The sequence below is a fragment of the Zophobas morio genome, unplaced genomic scaffold, assembly GCF_036711695.1.
Source record: "Zophobas morio isolate AGI-343-1 ecotype UQ-CSIRO unplaced genomic scaffold, CSIRO_AGI_Zmor_V1 ptg000012l, whole genome shotgun sequence".
NCBI classification, from domain to species: Eukaryota; Metazoa; Arthropoda; class Insecta; order Coleoptera; family Tenebrionidae; genus Zophobas; species Zophobas morio.
Window position 1 is genome coordinate 18,818,231 of NW_026972117.1, and position 16,608 is coordinate 18,834,838.

General features: G+C 34.5%; 2 protein-coding genes across 2 annotated transcripts in view; one reads left to right on the forward strand and one right to left on the reverse strand.

Moving 5' to 3' along the window:
* Window positions 1-14,096, forward strand: part of LOC135127948 (brefeldin A-inhibited guanine nucleotide-exchange protein 1) — a 31,867-nt gene extending 17,771 nt beyond the window's left edge. Inside the window, exons 11-13 of the mRNA XM_064054660.1 lie at window positions 5,137-5,564; window positions 5,611-5,923; window positions 13,478-14,096. Of these exons, the coding sequence (XP_063910730.1) occupies window positions 5,137-5,564; window positions 5,611-5,923; window positions 13,478-13,612 (876 nt within the window). The 3' untranslated portion in view covers window positions 13,613-14,096. The remainder of the gene's footprint in view (window positions 1-5,136; window positions 5,565-5,610; window positions 5,924-13,477) is intronic.
* On the reverse strand, window positions 14,022-15,536 carry LOC135127949 (uncharacterized). Its single transcript, XM_064054661.1, has 2 exons — window positions 15,368-15,536; window positions 14,022-15,318 (listed from the first exon to the last, which is right to left on the reverse strand). The coding sequence occupies exons 1-2, from the start codon at window positions 15,428-15,430 to the stop codon at window positions 14,125-14,127; spliced, it is 1,257 nt and encodes a 418-aa protein (XP_063910731.1). The 5' UTR covers window positions 15,431-15,536; the 3' UTR covers window positions 14,022-14,124.
* Between the last annotated feature and the right edge of the window lie 1,072 nt (window positions 15,537-16,608).

Sequence of the window (16,608 nt, forward strand, 5' to 3'; positions counted from 1 at the left end):
GACCTAAAGTTTGTTACTATTTAGAAGAAAACAATAATTATATTGAAAAAAAATTATTTCCATCCTCCTAGCCGTTTCAGGGAGATTAAATCAACAGGTTAAGAAATTCAGCAACAGCCGAGGGCATTTTCGCAAAAGAATGAATTCCTACACGTTGGACAGTGCATTTTCCATTACGATAACAAACGAAAAAATAATCGTGTTGAACTGTTTCTGCCCGTAATCGTAAAAACTTCTGGTATAATTCCAGGCCATTGACAGCTTTGCCTTTAGCTATCACTGAAAAGACTCTCTTAATGTTGCCCTTAGTATCAGGAATTGTTATAATTAGACATTCTTCATCTTTTTGGACAATATCTTGAATTTTTAGTGAATGTAGCTCCTCACGCCTACATGCACCACACACACCAAAAAAAGGGCAACCTACAAAATAAAAAATAAATCTATCTGATACATAGAATATTTTTTAAACTTACCTTTATTAATAAATATTTCATATCGTCTGCACTTGTCAAAAATGTATCAATTTCTTGACGTGTCAAAACTTTTGACTTCGTGGGCTCGTATCCTACTGAATTTCTCTTTAAAAACGCAATGACTCTGGAAAACTTGTTTATTTCAATATTTTCTTTGACAGACAAAAAACAGCTTTAATCATTGAATATTTTGACCAGAGAGTAGATGATTTTACTTCTTGTGACTGTAACAAAATACGGAAATTATCACGATAATCATGTGTAAGGCTTATAAATATTGAACATAAAGGCGGCACTTACTTTTTCATGAAGATAATTTAACATTGCATCTTCATCTACTACTACAATTTTTTTTTCTTCTTTCCATCTTAGGAATATTTGATATTCCTTTTCGTACATTTGCCGAGACTTCGCTGGAAGTAAATCCAGTACGATTTCTTTTGCTTTTTCCCTAATATGTGCGGGATTCTGAATTTTGTGTAAAAAAATGTCAGGTTTTTTCGTGTTTACAAAACACTGTAGTTACTATGGTGGCAGCCCACTAGCCCACTTTTCAATAAATATTTGCTTCGTTTGTCAAAATTAGTCGTTTTTATAAATGGTTTTTAAGGTGTTTTGGGAGCTTGAACAAAAAAATATTGTTTGTAACACGTACCTAAAACTATGTTTTAGGTACTTGTAACAAAAATAACTATTTTAATTTCTCGTAGAAAAATAAGGATTTTGCTGTTAAGCGTTCTTGGCACACGACGAATAAAGTACCGCTCCACATAAGGTATCGACCCAAGAGCGGAGAGATTATGGTCAGTGTAGGGAGTCCGTCATAAAATGCAAATCGGTAAACAACACCAGATAAGCTTATTTATTTTCAAATGAAGGGTACAGGGAAATAACCATCGAAATCCATTTGTATGTTTTTTGAAAGAAATTGAGTTGAAAGTTTAAAATGCTGCGGAAAATTAATTGAGAAACCGACAAGGTTCAGTCTAACACAACTTTTTATTTTCTTTATGTTTTAAAAATATATAAAATAAACTGTTTATGTTCAAATATAACAGCAAAAAAAATTGGTGGAAAGTTGTTTCGACAGAACTTCCCTCGCACCTAAAATACAATGAAACATATCCAGCATTTTCGAGTTAAATTTTTACTTTAGGTACACAATTTTGTAATGAAATCATCAACATTTTGCAAGGACACGTAAATCAATGTGGATTAGACTAAAAATAACAGTATTCCAAAAATTTCTGGGAAAATGGAGTGAGTCGAGACTGATTTAATCAATAGAATAAATTGACTCATTCATTATTTTTTTGAGCCACCTAGGTATATAAGCAAATCTAAAAAAAAATATGAATGCAATGATAAATTACAAGTAAAAACTCATCATATTTTGCACATTTTTAGTAGAATTTATTCAGCAAAATTTTGAGATGACGTTATCAATTTTTTTGTAGCATAATCTTGAACTTGTGGTTTATAAATACATTATTGAGATTTTTCGGCTTTTCAGTTTTTCGATTTTTCAATTTTTAATGTTTCAATTTTTCAGTATTTTAATTTTTGACATTTTCAATTTTTCCATTCTCCATTTTTTTATTTTTCAATTTCTCAATTGTCCGATGTTTCACTGATACGATTTCGCAATTATTCAACTTTTCGATATTTTAATTTTTCAATTTTTAAAATTCTAGATTTTTCGATTTGTCGAGTTTTCAGTTCTTCTATGCATATTTCAGTTTTTCAATTTTCGGAATTCATTAAATTTCTGATTTCCCATTTTTTTTTTTATTTTTCGATTTTCCAGTTTTTCGATGTTTCGATTTTTCAATTATACGATTGTTCAATTTCTCGATTTCTAAATTTTAGATTTTCAAATTTTTTATTTTTTTTTATTTTTTCATGTTTGAACTATTTGTTATTGCTAAAAATAAAAGTAAAAAATAACTACCAAAATTGTGACTAAAAATATGTAAAAAAAAAAATCTATTGAATGATTACTGTTCCACTAGTATTGCTAATTTAGGACGTTAGTATCAAACGCAATGAAAGTATTAATTCTTAGTTAAACAAAAAAAGAGTTGAGTGTCAAAATCGAGTGAAACATGTGAGACGTGTGTAAACAAAAGCATCTAAATAATTATTTCCCGCAGAATTTCTGGAGGCTTATAGAGTCGACATTGGCCTGAGCGCGCTCCGGTCTGTGGATCATACAAGTTCTCGGGCGACGATGTATCTAACGAGGCAGTTGAAATACCTGATATGTCACAGCGCAAAACGTATTTCTCAAAAAACTTTCAAACGTTGATGTCTTTTTAATCGAACAAAACACAATTGGCGAACGCAATAATCCAGAATGGTGCGCAGAAAAATCCTTTCGACTAACCGAACGTTATTTTGGTAAAATTTGCAAAATGAGAGAACAAGTAACACGGCTAATCCTACTGTACTATGAAAAACAATTTACATCCCTGCAAATCTAGTTCAGCATGTACTCTCCCAAAATCTTTGCATAGAAAATGAAGCAAGGGCAACTGAAGCATTTTGCAGTAACACCAAACTGACAATAAGACAATGCGGTTTGTACATTTTTAGCGGCATCGCCAGACGGCTTAATAAACAAAAACGCTATCGTAGAAATATATAAAATGTCCAATTTAAATAATGCTTAATTCAACGAGATGATAAATTTTGGGAAAATAATATGATCGAGCCCTAGAAAAATTTTATTTATATGCCTTACTTCCGGAGAGAGTAGATTCTCGTTATTAAACAAGTCAACCCATTAGACAAATTGTAAAAAAAAAATTGTACAATTAAAATGTTTTATTTGCATTCGCGTCATGTGTAGTTCATATAAATCTTTTGCCCTTCTAGTATAAACACACACAGGAATAAATAGTAATATTGGAATAGGTTTACTGGAGATATCACGTAAAAAACGTGCCTATAATAAATACTCTACCTCATAGGTGGTACGGAAAAGAGTATCAAAAAATTAAATTTAAATAAATGTGATTGTTCAGGTAAATAAGTGGTTAGTGAAGTGATGAGAATCTAAATCTTGTCAGTTTTGTGTATTGATTAATATATAAAATGACAGATTAATAAAAAATATTTGAATAATTTTTTCAAAGAAAATATTTTAGTAAAATATATTAAATTATAAAAATTTGCATACTTTTAAATCAAATTATGTCAGCAATGAAAGAAGTCGACTTGTAAAAGAGTTTCAACAATGTTAGTCAGCTAAGAGTATTTATGTTTTATGACCTAAAGTACCTGAACTGATTACCTGAAAGGGTCGGTCGGCAAGGCTCCCTGCCGTGTAAAACTCAGCCATTTATTGAAACGGAAAACTTTGTAAATAGGGTTGCCTAGTTTCACTTTATTTTCATTAGTCAGTATTTTTTTTAAAAGCAAATATTTTGATAAATATAAATTTTCAACAAAAATGACCGGGTCTTTCCCATAGAGCTCTATGTTGTCTTTGCACTGATATAAAAGTTAAAGCGAAAAATGCTCTCTCCTCGTCTAAAAATGCAAATTCCTTGGAAGAATGAACGATTAATTAAACACTAAACAATCACTTATTTTAAAAAATATTGTGTCTTCCCCAGAGATTTAGACATAATCTATCAATTGAAATGTCGATCTTTTTTTCAAGGTTGAAATTACGCTCGTAAAATGAAAATCTATTTAGCTCATTTTTCGGTCTGCTACTGGGCACCCGTAAAAAAAAGACACAATTTAAACCCCGCCCACCCACCCAGTCTCAATTGTGATGATTTCTTTTATTCTTAGAAACTTGAAACACCTTTAAAATGGTAAATTTTTGTAATGAAGTATGGATTTTGCAATTAGGCTCCGCCCCCAGGGTCTGCCAACGAATGAAAACTTCATTACTTTTTACACCAGGGCAGGTATGGGGGGGCTTAATCTTTGGCTTTAATTTTTTCGTAATATACACAGTATTCTTAGAATAAAACGATACTCAAAAACTCTATTTTCAAATATCTTTAGAAATACTTTACATAAGTTTTCACCCAACAAATTATGTGACCACTTTTTTTTATTATCAACTATGTCAACGGTACATGCACCATACAAAACGTAGGAATAAATAAATTTGGAAAAATGGGAAAAGAGATTTTTGGAATCTTCGAAATCCCAATTTATATACTGGACACTGCTTTCGTTGTAGTTCTGCGACAATAGATAGTAATTAACGCTGGTGGTGTTATAACTTCATTAAAACGTCACTGGAACATACATTGATGAACCAGTTCAAAATAAAGTGAACATGGGAAATTAACTTTTGAACTCAATTGAGTACAAGCTACCAACGCACGTTGATTATGTCCTTTTGTATTTCTAGGTGTCACTTATGATAATGAATAATAAATTTTTAAAATAAAGGTCTCATTATTGTAATTGGTCGTAGAAAAAATAGTGTATACAACTCTCATTTAATTGCCATTAAGACTCTCGTACACATTACGACATTGGAGAATATACTATTTTCTAATAATTTTGAATGTCAATTCCATATTTATATTTTCATATAATAAAGCCACAATAACGTGTGTCACTAATTACACTTTCGTTTCTTGTATAAATTCTTCCTTCCGTCAAAAAAAATTAACTTGTGTGGCTTAAGGTCACGTGGGACCGAACCTGCCGCTGCATGCTCGACATCTTCGACTCCACCGTGCCGACCGCCCTCCTCACCTGGAAGCCCGACGGCATGAAAACCACAGCCGTTATAGAACAAAACGGCGACGTCAAAGGCATCCTCAAAAAGCCCTCTACCTACACCTACGAACGCAGCAACTCCGACGCCGCTCTCTTCAACAAGCTAGCCATCAAGAGCGCCGTCCAGCTCGAGCTCATCCAGACCATCGACAACATCGTCTTCTACCCGGCCACGTCGCGCAAGGAGGACGCCGAGACCCTGGCGCTGGCCGCCGCCGACATGGCCGGCAACGGCGCGCTGACCGAGTTCCAGAGGGAGGAACAGGGCATGTACAGGGTGCTGACGTCGCCGCATCTTCTGCAGTTGACCGACTGTTTGCTGCAGGCGCACAGGTGGGTTTGGCGTTTTGTTTGGTCATGCGACTGACCGATGTTGTAGGTTCGCGAAAGCGTTCAACCTGGACCACGAACAAAGAAATTTGTTGTGGAAGGCGGGCTATAAGGGGTCGACCAAGCCGAATTTGCTGAAGCAGGAGACGCACAGTTTGGCATGCTCGTTGCGGATTTTGTTCAAGATGTACTGTGATGACAGCAGGCGGCAGCACTGGTCGTTGATCGAGACGAAGTTGATTGGGGTGTGCCAGGAAGCTTTGGATTATTTTTTGAAGTTGCAGAGCGAGGCGCATAGGGAGGAGTGGACGATGTTGTTGTTGCTGGTGTTGACGAGGCTGCTTAAAATGCCGGATGATAGAGTAAGTGGTTTTTACGACTTTCTAAAAGGTCTTAATTTTATTAACGTAAATGATTTATTGTTTTTGGATCTACTGAATAACAAGTGTGTTAACGATGACAGTATTAGAGACAGAATTTGTATAATTGTAACTAAAGCATAGCTAGAAATAAGAAAATGATTCCAACATCTGATGGTTCCTATGCTTGCTTCATTTGAAGGGTTGGGTTAAGTCACCACGACCGGAAAACAGGATTGTATACCTACTCTGTTTACCGAACAAATCGGCTTGTAAACGTGCGTGATATTTTAAAACGCTAAACCTACTTCACAATACACAACGATACATGAATTAAACTACAAAAGATGATTTTTATACCCTGTTTACCGAACAGATGGAGTTGTAAAAGTCCGAGGTTTTTGCTCGATTCTTTAAAACCCGTAACGATTTAAACGATATTTTTTGTGAATAAGCTTTCTTAAAGACTCTTACTTTGTTTAGGATTGGAAAACTAAATTGATTTTAAATCTGGAGGAAACAGATCTTCAGACTTTACTTTCCCGGGTAGTAACGGATCTCTTTTTTTTTAGTTGTAAAAAACTTTCATAATCAGAATAATTTTTTTTTTTTATTAAATTGTTGCCATTTTTTAATTATAAGTCGAACTTAGGTATCTATATGCCCTTATTACATAATTTTTGTTTTCGAAACTATTAGGACTTCTTATTTGAGGCCACACAGAACTTCTCTCGCCCCCTATGAATTTTATTTTTTCATGATAACTCCTATGAATAAATATAAAATGTGTGTGCACTGTTCAAACAAAATTTTGTGATGACGCCATCAACATCTTAATACTAATAATAGAGTTTGATTTGATTTATAAAATAAATTGCTTCATTCATTAATGCGTTGTCTTGTGGAAATAAATCTGAATTAAACTGCGGCTGTTAGAATTTACAAAGGACGGCATTCAGAATGTACAGAAACACCATTTAACTTTTTTTCAGATTTTGCTGTTTTTTTTTTATTTAAAAAAAAAGTTAGCTTTATTATCTTCACTATTTAATATTCGTGAATTTTCCAATTTTTCTTAAAAAAATTAATTAATATTCTCACTAACGTTGTTCGCTAGTGCAGCTTTACGTAAAAGTTGTTAAAATGTTGGAATGGATTGTTCCAAAAAGCATAATAAATAAAATAATTTCATGAGTCTCAAAAATAGAGCTTCATTGCTTACGTAAAAACGTGTTTAGAAAACAAACCGCAGAAAATGCTTTAAGAAAACATTGTTTTACAGAAAAAAATAAAACATCAAAATAAATAAATAAAGTAAAAATTCAGATGAATTAAAAAAATGTGACCATTTTTATATTTTCTCGACGTTTCATGACCCCTTAGAGTACGAAGAAATAGATCTTCCATTTCCGTTTGTCTGTCTGGTGTCTGTGCCCATTTTTATTAGATACGTAATCTCCGAAACTACTGGACCGATTGTTGTCAAATTTTGTATGTATATTAGAAACATCATGCAATGCACCAACAATTTGGTGACGTCATTTCAAAGAATTCTATGTTCACTTGATTTAAGAGTTATACAACAATATACTTTTGTAAGTGTGGTGTACGAATCCGCTTTGAGTTTTTCCCTAACCGTTCAAATTTTTGCAAAAACATAATGCACGGTATAATAATTAGCGTAAGTCATCCCAATGGTGGTCTATTGGTCGTAGTAAGGAATGCGGACCGGACGTCCCTCGTTCGATTCTAAACTTGGCCTTCGTGTGTTCTCTATGTTCATGACGTCATAATAAATTTTTTATTAATTTACTTTCTCGAAAAGGTGAGAATACGCCTTCTCGGGCACGCCAAATGTCTTTTTTTTAATGTGAAACCTCGGGGGTCCCAACTGTCTTTTTTTAAATGTAAAACCTTCTCGGGGGCCCCAAATATATTTTTTTAAGAATGTTAAACCTTCACGGGGGCACCAAATGTTTTTTTTAGAGCGTGAAACCTTTTCGAAGGTCCCAACTGTCTTTTTTAAAAATGCAAAATCTTTTCGGGGACCCCAAAGGTATTTTTTTTTAATGTGAAACCTTGTCGGGGGTCCCAATTGTGTTTTTTAAAAATGTAAAACCTCGGGGGCGCCAAATGTCTTTTTAAGAACGAGAAACCTCAAGGGACCCAACTGCCTTTTTTAAAAATGTAAAACCTTCTCGGGGACCCCAAATGTTTTTTTTTTATGTGAAACTTCGGGGGTCCCAACTGCATTTTTTAAAAATGTAAAACCTCGGGTGCCCCAAATATATAATTTTTTAAGAATGTTAAACCCTCTCGGGGACCCCAAATGTTTTTTTTTTATGTGAAAACTTCCTGGGGGTTCCAACTGCATTTTTTAAAAATGTAAAACCTTTTCGGGTGCCCCAAATATATAATTTTTTAAGAATGTTAAACCTTGTCGGGGGTCTCAATTGCCTTTTCTAAAAATGTAAAACCTTCTCATGGGCGCCAAATGTTTTTTTTAATATTAAACCTTGTCGGGGGTCCCAATTGTGTTTTTTAAAAATGTAAAACCTCGGGGGCGCCAAATGTCTTTTTAAGAACGAGAAACCTTCTCGAGGGACCCAACTGCCTGTTTTTAAAAATGTAAAACCTTCTCGGGGACCCCAAATGTATTTTTTTTAATGTGAAACCTTCTCGGAGGTGCCAACTGCATTTTTTAAAAATGTAAAACCTTTTCCGGGGCACCAAATGTTGTTTTTAGAGTTTGAAACCTTCTTGGGGGTCCCAATTGTCTTTTTTAAAAATGTAAAACCTTCTCGGGGTTCCCAAATGTATTTTTTTATGTGAAACCTTCTCGGGGGTCCCAAATATATATATTTTTTTAATGTTAAACCTTGTCGGGGGTCCCAATTGTCTTTTCTAAAAATGTAAAACCTTCTCAGGGGCGCCAAATGTTTTTTTTTTTTTTTTTTAATGTGAAACCTCGGGGGTCCCAATTGTCTTTTTTAAAATGTAAAACCTTCTCGAGGATTGCAATTGTCTTTTTTAAAATGTAAAACCATCTCGGGGGCACCAAATGTTTTTTTTAGAGTTTCAAACCTTCTTGGGGGTCCCAATTGTCTTTTTTAAAAATGTAAAACCTTCTCGGGGTTCCCAAATGTATGTTTTTTATGTGAAACCTTCTCGGGGGTCCCAACTGCATTTTTTAAAAATGTAAAACCCTCTTGGGTGCCCCAAATATACAGGGTTAGTCACGAGAGAATTACTTCTGAAAATTATTTTTACGCAACCCAAAATACTAATACCCTGTACCACTTGATATTATCTAAATTTAAAATGAAATGCCTAATCCATGATTGCTTTGACTTTGGCAGTGTCACTTTGACGTTAATTAATTTTTAACATTTTTTTTCATCGTTGACTCGCCTATAGAGCCCCACTGGATCGACGACATACAGTCAGATCAATCTGGGCTATACTGAAGCCGTAAGTGCTCTACCAATGTTGTTCGCCGCTAATGTGCATGTGTTAATTCGCTATCTCTGGGTCACCTAGAGCCTCTTCGAAGTGCAAATCTGCAACCTCTGGACTTCTTTGGCCATCCATTTACAAAAAAGCCGTAGCATTCCCACAAAATGCCCAACATTTTCAACAGATTAGTAGTTAAATTATTTACTTACTTGTTTGAGTTTGTGTTGTAACCTTTGAATAAAATGCCGTAAAAGGAATTTTTAGAAATAATTTTCTCGTGATTAATCGGTTGCAAAAGATCAAAAGGCACACTGACAAATTTATTAGCGGCGCCGGAGGAGATTTCCGACTGGCTGCGGTACCACCATGGACACTCGCATAACCTCCTTTTCCACAATTGTCAAAATGAGACTGCCAAACTCAAAGCAATCATGGATTAAGCATTACATTTTAAATTCAGTTAGTATCAAGTGGTACATGGTATTCGTATTTTGGGTTGCGTAAAAATAATTTTCAGAAGTAATTCTCTCGTGACTAACCCTGTATATATTTTTTTTAATGTTAAACCTTGTCGGTGGTCCCAATTGTCTTTTCTAAAAATGATAAACCTTGTCAGGGGCGCCAAATGTTTTTTTTTTTAATGTGAAACCTCGGGGGTCCCAATTGTCTTTTTTAAAATGTAAAACCTTCTCGGGGGCACCAAATGTTTTTTTTAGAGTTTGAAACCTTCTTGGGGGTCCCAATTGTCTTTTTTAAAAATGTAAAACCGTCTCGGGTGCCCCAAATATACAGGGTTAGTCACGAGAGAATTATTTCTGAAAATTATTTTTACGCAACCCAAAATACTAATACCCTGTATCACTTGATATTATCTAAATTTAAAATGAAATGCCTAATCCATGATTGCTTTGATTTTAACAGTGTCACTTTGACGTTAATTAATTTTTAACATTTTTTTTCATCGTTGACTCGCCTCTAGAGCCCCATTGGATCGACGACATACAGTCAGATCAATCTGGGCTATACTGAAGCCGTAAGTGCTCTCTCTACCAATGTTGTTCGCCGCTAATGTGCATGTGTTAATTCGCCATCTCAGCGTCACCTAGAACCTCTTCGAAGTGCAAATCCGCAACCTCTGGACTTCTTCGGCCATCCATTTACAAAAAAGCCGTAGCATCTCCCCAAAATGCCCAACATTTTCAACAGATTAGTAGTTAAATTATTTACTTACTTGTTTGAGTTTGTGTTGTAACCTTTGAATAAAATGCGGTAAAAGGAATTTTTAGAAATAATTTTCTCTTGATTAATCGGTTGCAAAAGATCAAGAGGCACACTGACAAATTTATTAGCGGCGCCGGAGGAGATTTCCGACTGGCTGCGGTACCACCATGGACACTCGCGTAACCTTCTTTTCCACAATTGTCAAAATGAGATTGCCAAACTCAAAGCAATCATGGATTAAGCATTTCATTTTAATTTCAGTTAGTATCAAATGATACATGGTATTCGTATTTTGGGTTGCATAAAAATAATTTTCAGAAGTAATTCTCTCGTGACTAACCCTGTATATATTTTTTAAAATGTTAAACCTTGTCGGGGGTCCCAATTGTCTTTTCTAAAAATGTAAAACCTCGGGGGCGCCAAATGTTTTTTTTTAGAATGTTAAACCTTGTCGGGGGTCCCAATTGTGTTTTTTAAGAACGAGAAACCTTCTCGGGGGCCCAAAATGTCTTTTTTTAAGTATGTGAAACCTTCTAGGGGGGTCCCAAATGTCTTTTTTAAGAATATTAAATCTTCTTGGGGCTCCCAACTATCTTTTTTTAATCCATAGAGGTTATCACGCAAAAATAAAATCCCACATAATCAAATTTTCTATTTTTTCAGAGAAGCAGTATTTGTTGGACTGTACTTCGCGAGGGAAGTTCTGTCGAAATAACTTTCGACCATTTTTTTTGTTATTATTTTGCTTTCTATCAATTATTTCATGTTAATGAAAAATGCATTCGTAGAAATCATTCGTCTTTATTTATAAACTAAATTCTGGTAACATAGGTTCATAAATCAAAAAGTCATTACAAGTGTCGCCTTTTAACTAACTCACCCTGTACAAAGCACAAGTAGAAAGTACGGTATTGAAAATGTCAGTGCAAATTGCTAATATAAAATAAAAATTAATTTGGATGTCTGGAGTGGATGTGGATGTGGGGTGAATTTCACCATCCTCAGTTAAAATTAATGAACAGTTATTATAAGTAATCGTTGTTATCATTATAATCATCGTTTCTATGGATTTATTTTATCGTTCAATTTTGAAGTGGAGATGATTACACTTATTTTGGTTATCGTTTTACCATCTATCTATACGATATTTTTAAAATATATATATAATTTTATAACAATGAGTCCAGTAGTTTTAGAGATTATCTTTCTAATAAATATCGACACAGACGACAGGCAGACAGACAGACGCAAACAGGAGATCCATTTTTGCATATTCTACGGATTATGAAGGGTCGAGAAAACATGAAATTAGCCGTTCACTAATGAACGCTACAGGATAACGACATAAACAGGTTTTTTTTTTTAATTAACATCAAAACCACTTACACTTAATCGAATATTAAATTGGGAAGAATTTATGGTCTTAACAAATCCAGACTTCACCTACATAAACAACAATAATTCGAACAACAGAAAAAAACTGAAACCGAACACAAAACAGTTTTGATAATTAATTAAATATTTTTAACAACTCCTAACGACAAATCTTTCCGTATTTCACACTTCTGTATGTATTTTTTATTTAGCAAAATTTTGAGATAACGTCATCACGTTTCGGGTGGGGATGAACGAACAAATTTTGGTTAATGTGTATCCATCTAAATGACATTCGTTTAAAATATATCAAGTTTCCTTAACCAACGCTCTATATTATTCTGCCAAAGTTTTTTAAAATACACGGAAAAATACCGAACGAGCTATAAAAACACGATCAAGGACACCCATAGATTTTCGAAAACTTGTCTTGCTGCATTTTCAACTCAAACTTTCATTTTCAAAGACAAATCTTTAAAAATCCATGGCTGTCTTTGATCGTGTTTTTTATTGCTCTCTTGAAGTTGTCAACTTCTCGACGTTTCACCACCCCTACAGTACGAAAAAAATGGTCTCCCGTTTCCGTCCGTCTGTCTGTCGTCTTTTGACGTTTTTGTTAGACAGTTAATTTCCGTAACTGCGGGGCTTATTGTTGTAAAATTTCAATATCGTATTATGCAACCCACAATTTGATGACGTCATTTCAAAATATTGGTGAGTGACTCCTATTTAAAATGTGCAAAATAATATACTTCTATACCTACAATTTATCAATCCACCCATTGCTTTAGAATTTGCGTGTCATTAATCATTATTGAGAATAAATCTGTTCATCCCTTCCAAAACTTTGATGACGTCATTTCAAAATTTTGTTTCTTAAATCTTGCTTGCATACTGTAAAGTGTTCCGTTATTTAATAAAATTTGTATAAGCAAGTTTTAGGGGTTGTATTGGAATCTGTGGACCTCCTACATTCAACAAAATAAAGAAATTAATAAAAAATAAAGTTTAAACATCTGGCATTCTGCATTCATTTTTCAAAATTTTATCTTTTGAAGGATCACAGTTCGAATAAAGACTAACCAACACTTAAATTCCTAAGTGGGTGTCCCATTTAACAATTTGTCAAGGCGAGACTAAGTGAAATTGCCTCGAGTTGGTACTGTAAACACTATTTTTATGTGTTAATAAAATTTTATGGCCTTATTAATCTTATTGCCATTTAAGCCAGCAATGGTCAAACAGATAACGCATACTGTTTTGAAGTCTGCACAAGTTTCAGGGTTGTATTCAGGAAAATAGTTGTTCATCAGAGATCACTTGGCTAAATTCTGAAATAAAATAATTTCGTGTTGTACCTCACTTAAATTAATACAGAGTAAAACAGGTCCGTGTATAGGTTCACAAATTATCGAATTAGGACTTTTAGTGAGAGTCCTTCGCAAAATTAGGTTAATTGGAATCTTTGTAGCAGTAGTAAAAATTTATTTTCTTTTTTGTTTGCAGTTTGCCGTGCATGTGTCTAGGTACTACCCATTACTCTGCGAAATAGTGTGCTTCGATCTGAAAGCAGAGCTCAGATCGATCCTGCGAAGAGTGTTCCTGCGGATAGGACCAGTTTTTCACATCACGACAGTATAGTGATACCGACTGAGACGACAACGTGATTTTACCAACTTACCATAAATTTTTATCGATGTTAACAAACTTATTTATTTTAAAAATTCCTATAAATTCAAGCAACGTTTTGTGTGTATATTTTGATATATCGTTCTCTCAATCATTCGCTTTTAGGAACACTTCCCTTAAATCGAGACGCTTTTGTAACTAAGTTAATCGTAAAAGATAGACTTCTCAGCTTACGTCGTAGCGATGATCATTCCTTGCATGAAGTGATAAGTCATTTTTTAGGAGCCAATAAAAACTACATAAAAAGTATAAGTTACGTGCCTTCAATGATAAAGTTATTTATGTATAATTGTAATTAGTCCGGTATGTGGTTATGTTAATGTGAATGTATTATCATCTGTTATAAATAGCAACATTCGTGTAAATAATCATAAAATACTACTTTATTTAGTCATATTCGCTATTGTTATATAATAATAAAAAATAGAAATATAAACCGTCTTTTAGTAAGCCACTTGGTCCGATCATCTGATCATTCGAGCACTTTGTCTTCTCGAGAGTGATTGATTTGAGCTGCTTGCTGATAAGGGTCTGTTTGCTTTCTCTTTTTTTCTCTGTCGGTCTAACGATATAATACCCATTTGTTCCTTCACTGAAAGAGTAAAAAAAATGTCATGGAATGCATAACAAGCTGCCGATACTTGTTGGATTAATCTCCTGTGTAGCTCCACATCTGCCTCCTCAATAACATCAGAGTTATGCAACTGAACAGCACACAAAATTGCATCTTTGATAGTCTCAATTAAACTTTGCACTCTCTCAGTCTGTATAAGTCTTCTGACTAGATAGCCTTTCACTCCAGCTTGTATCACATTTGCTGCTTTATCCTGATCCAGATTATTATTTTTAATGTTGCGTAAATTAACCATATTGAGTTCATTGGGGCTGCCTCTAGTCGTGTCAGGTGATAACGTTGAATAATACAGAGACTGGCTCGATATTGAGACACTAATTGATTTGTCTTCTTCACTGATTATCTGCTCTTTGATTATCTTATTATTTTCATGTTGTTTAGACAACAGTTCAAGAATGTTCCTAGCATGATCCTCTGGTAGTTTACTAAGAATGTCCAGAAGTTGGGGATCTATGCTGTCTTGGTTATCTTGAAACTTCACAGGGGTTGTAACTGTGATTTGCTGAACATTTATATCAGTATCCACAACTTGTAAAGGGGGTTCCAATTCACTATCAATAATAGTAACCGGGGATAAACTTGCAGAATCACTATCATCTAATTCTATACATTTTCGTGCCTCTTTTTCTAAGTGAGCTAAAAGAATAGGACTTGGACTCTCCAAAGTGTAAGAGTTACTCCTAATCAGTTTAGGCGGTGATAAGCTGCATTCCTGCTCACTTTCAGTGCTTTTATTTAAAACTTTACAACCCTCAACACTATATTCACTCACATCAATTGTTTCACTGGTCAAATTTTGCATTTTTTTGTACGTATCATAAGGCACATGACTAGGAGAACTCTCGTCAGCAAGCGCCAACTGCTGCTCCAGAGTTGTTTTAACGGTTAATTCTTTGGTTTGATTCTCGAGACGTTCCAAATCTTCCATACACTTTTTAAAAAGCTTGTCCCTTTCCTTCTTATTCTCTATTTCAATCGCTTTGAGCTTGTATCTGAGGCATTCTTCACGAACTTGTGGGGTTACCTGTACAAATTTGGGTCAGATGTACGACCAGCACAAAAATTCGACTTACCAGGGGCGGCACTATGGGGACGCCCCCAATTTTGATGCAAGAAGTGTACGAAGAAGTTGACATTTCGAGTAAATGTGTGCGAAGAAACCCATAAACCGTACTTTCCGGGTTCTTTTTCGCGATATGTTTGTATTGTAGGTTAGGTTGTCAAATGATGAGCAAGTGTCAAACAAGTGGTTAGCGTTACAACATTTTGGAGGGGATGTGTCTCTGGAACTGCGCACATCGCTTTTTCGTGTCATTAAAATTTAAAAAAAATCCTAAGGGGTAAATGAAAACGAAAGCTGGTATATATATCGTTTTTTATTCGCATACATTTTAGTAACTGTTTCAGTTGGCATCAATAAAGTTGGTCTGAAATTGGCAGAACTGCCACCCCACTTTATTACCCGTTTCAAAATTGACATGGTTACCCATCAAAATCCCTATATTACTTTAGTTCATAATGACATTTAAATCAAAATTTGTTATTGATTATTAAACTGTCGTAACCTAACTGTATAGAGAAACCTTGATTAAGCGGTTAAAAGTGGCATAGCGCCAAGTATCTGGATCAGTTTCACAGAAACGTGTGATCGAAAATAAAATGAATTACAGTTGGCGTTTCTGTAAAGCTTTGGATGGTACTACTGCTCACATTTACATTGGCAACAACGAATATTTTAAATTAAGCACCACACTCGATTGGTGGATTTTGTGGCATCAAATTTAAAAAGTGGGAAAATCAGGCCAAATAATGATTGATTGTTGCCGACCTAAATTGGAGTGTGGTCTGTTTGATCTAGTTATGGGTGATTTAACCTTTTACTAATTAGCAGTAATTATTTTGTTTCGTTGACATTTGTGATAGGATAACCCAAACATCCCGCCTTAAATTGACCTATAAAAAAAAATGAAAGCCCGCGAAAAATCGTCTAACAAAATGGAACCCTACATTGTGTTTTTGAAAATGTTGGAAAAGTACAGGTAAATAAAACACAAAATATATGGAGGCCACAAAATTATTTATTCCTCCACTGACAAAAAAAAGAAAAAAAAGCTGCGACTAAGAAGACACCGCTTAATGCTCAGTTACAAAAAGAACTTGCCGAATTTTAAATGAAATCAAATTAAACGTTCTGAATCAATGCAAATATTTGAATATCACAAATATAATAAAATCAAAGAAAAATCTGAATTAAAGAACTCACGTCATCCCGCCCGTCCCTGATTTATATTCAAGATCTGCATCTTTTGTGCAG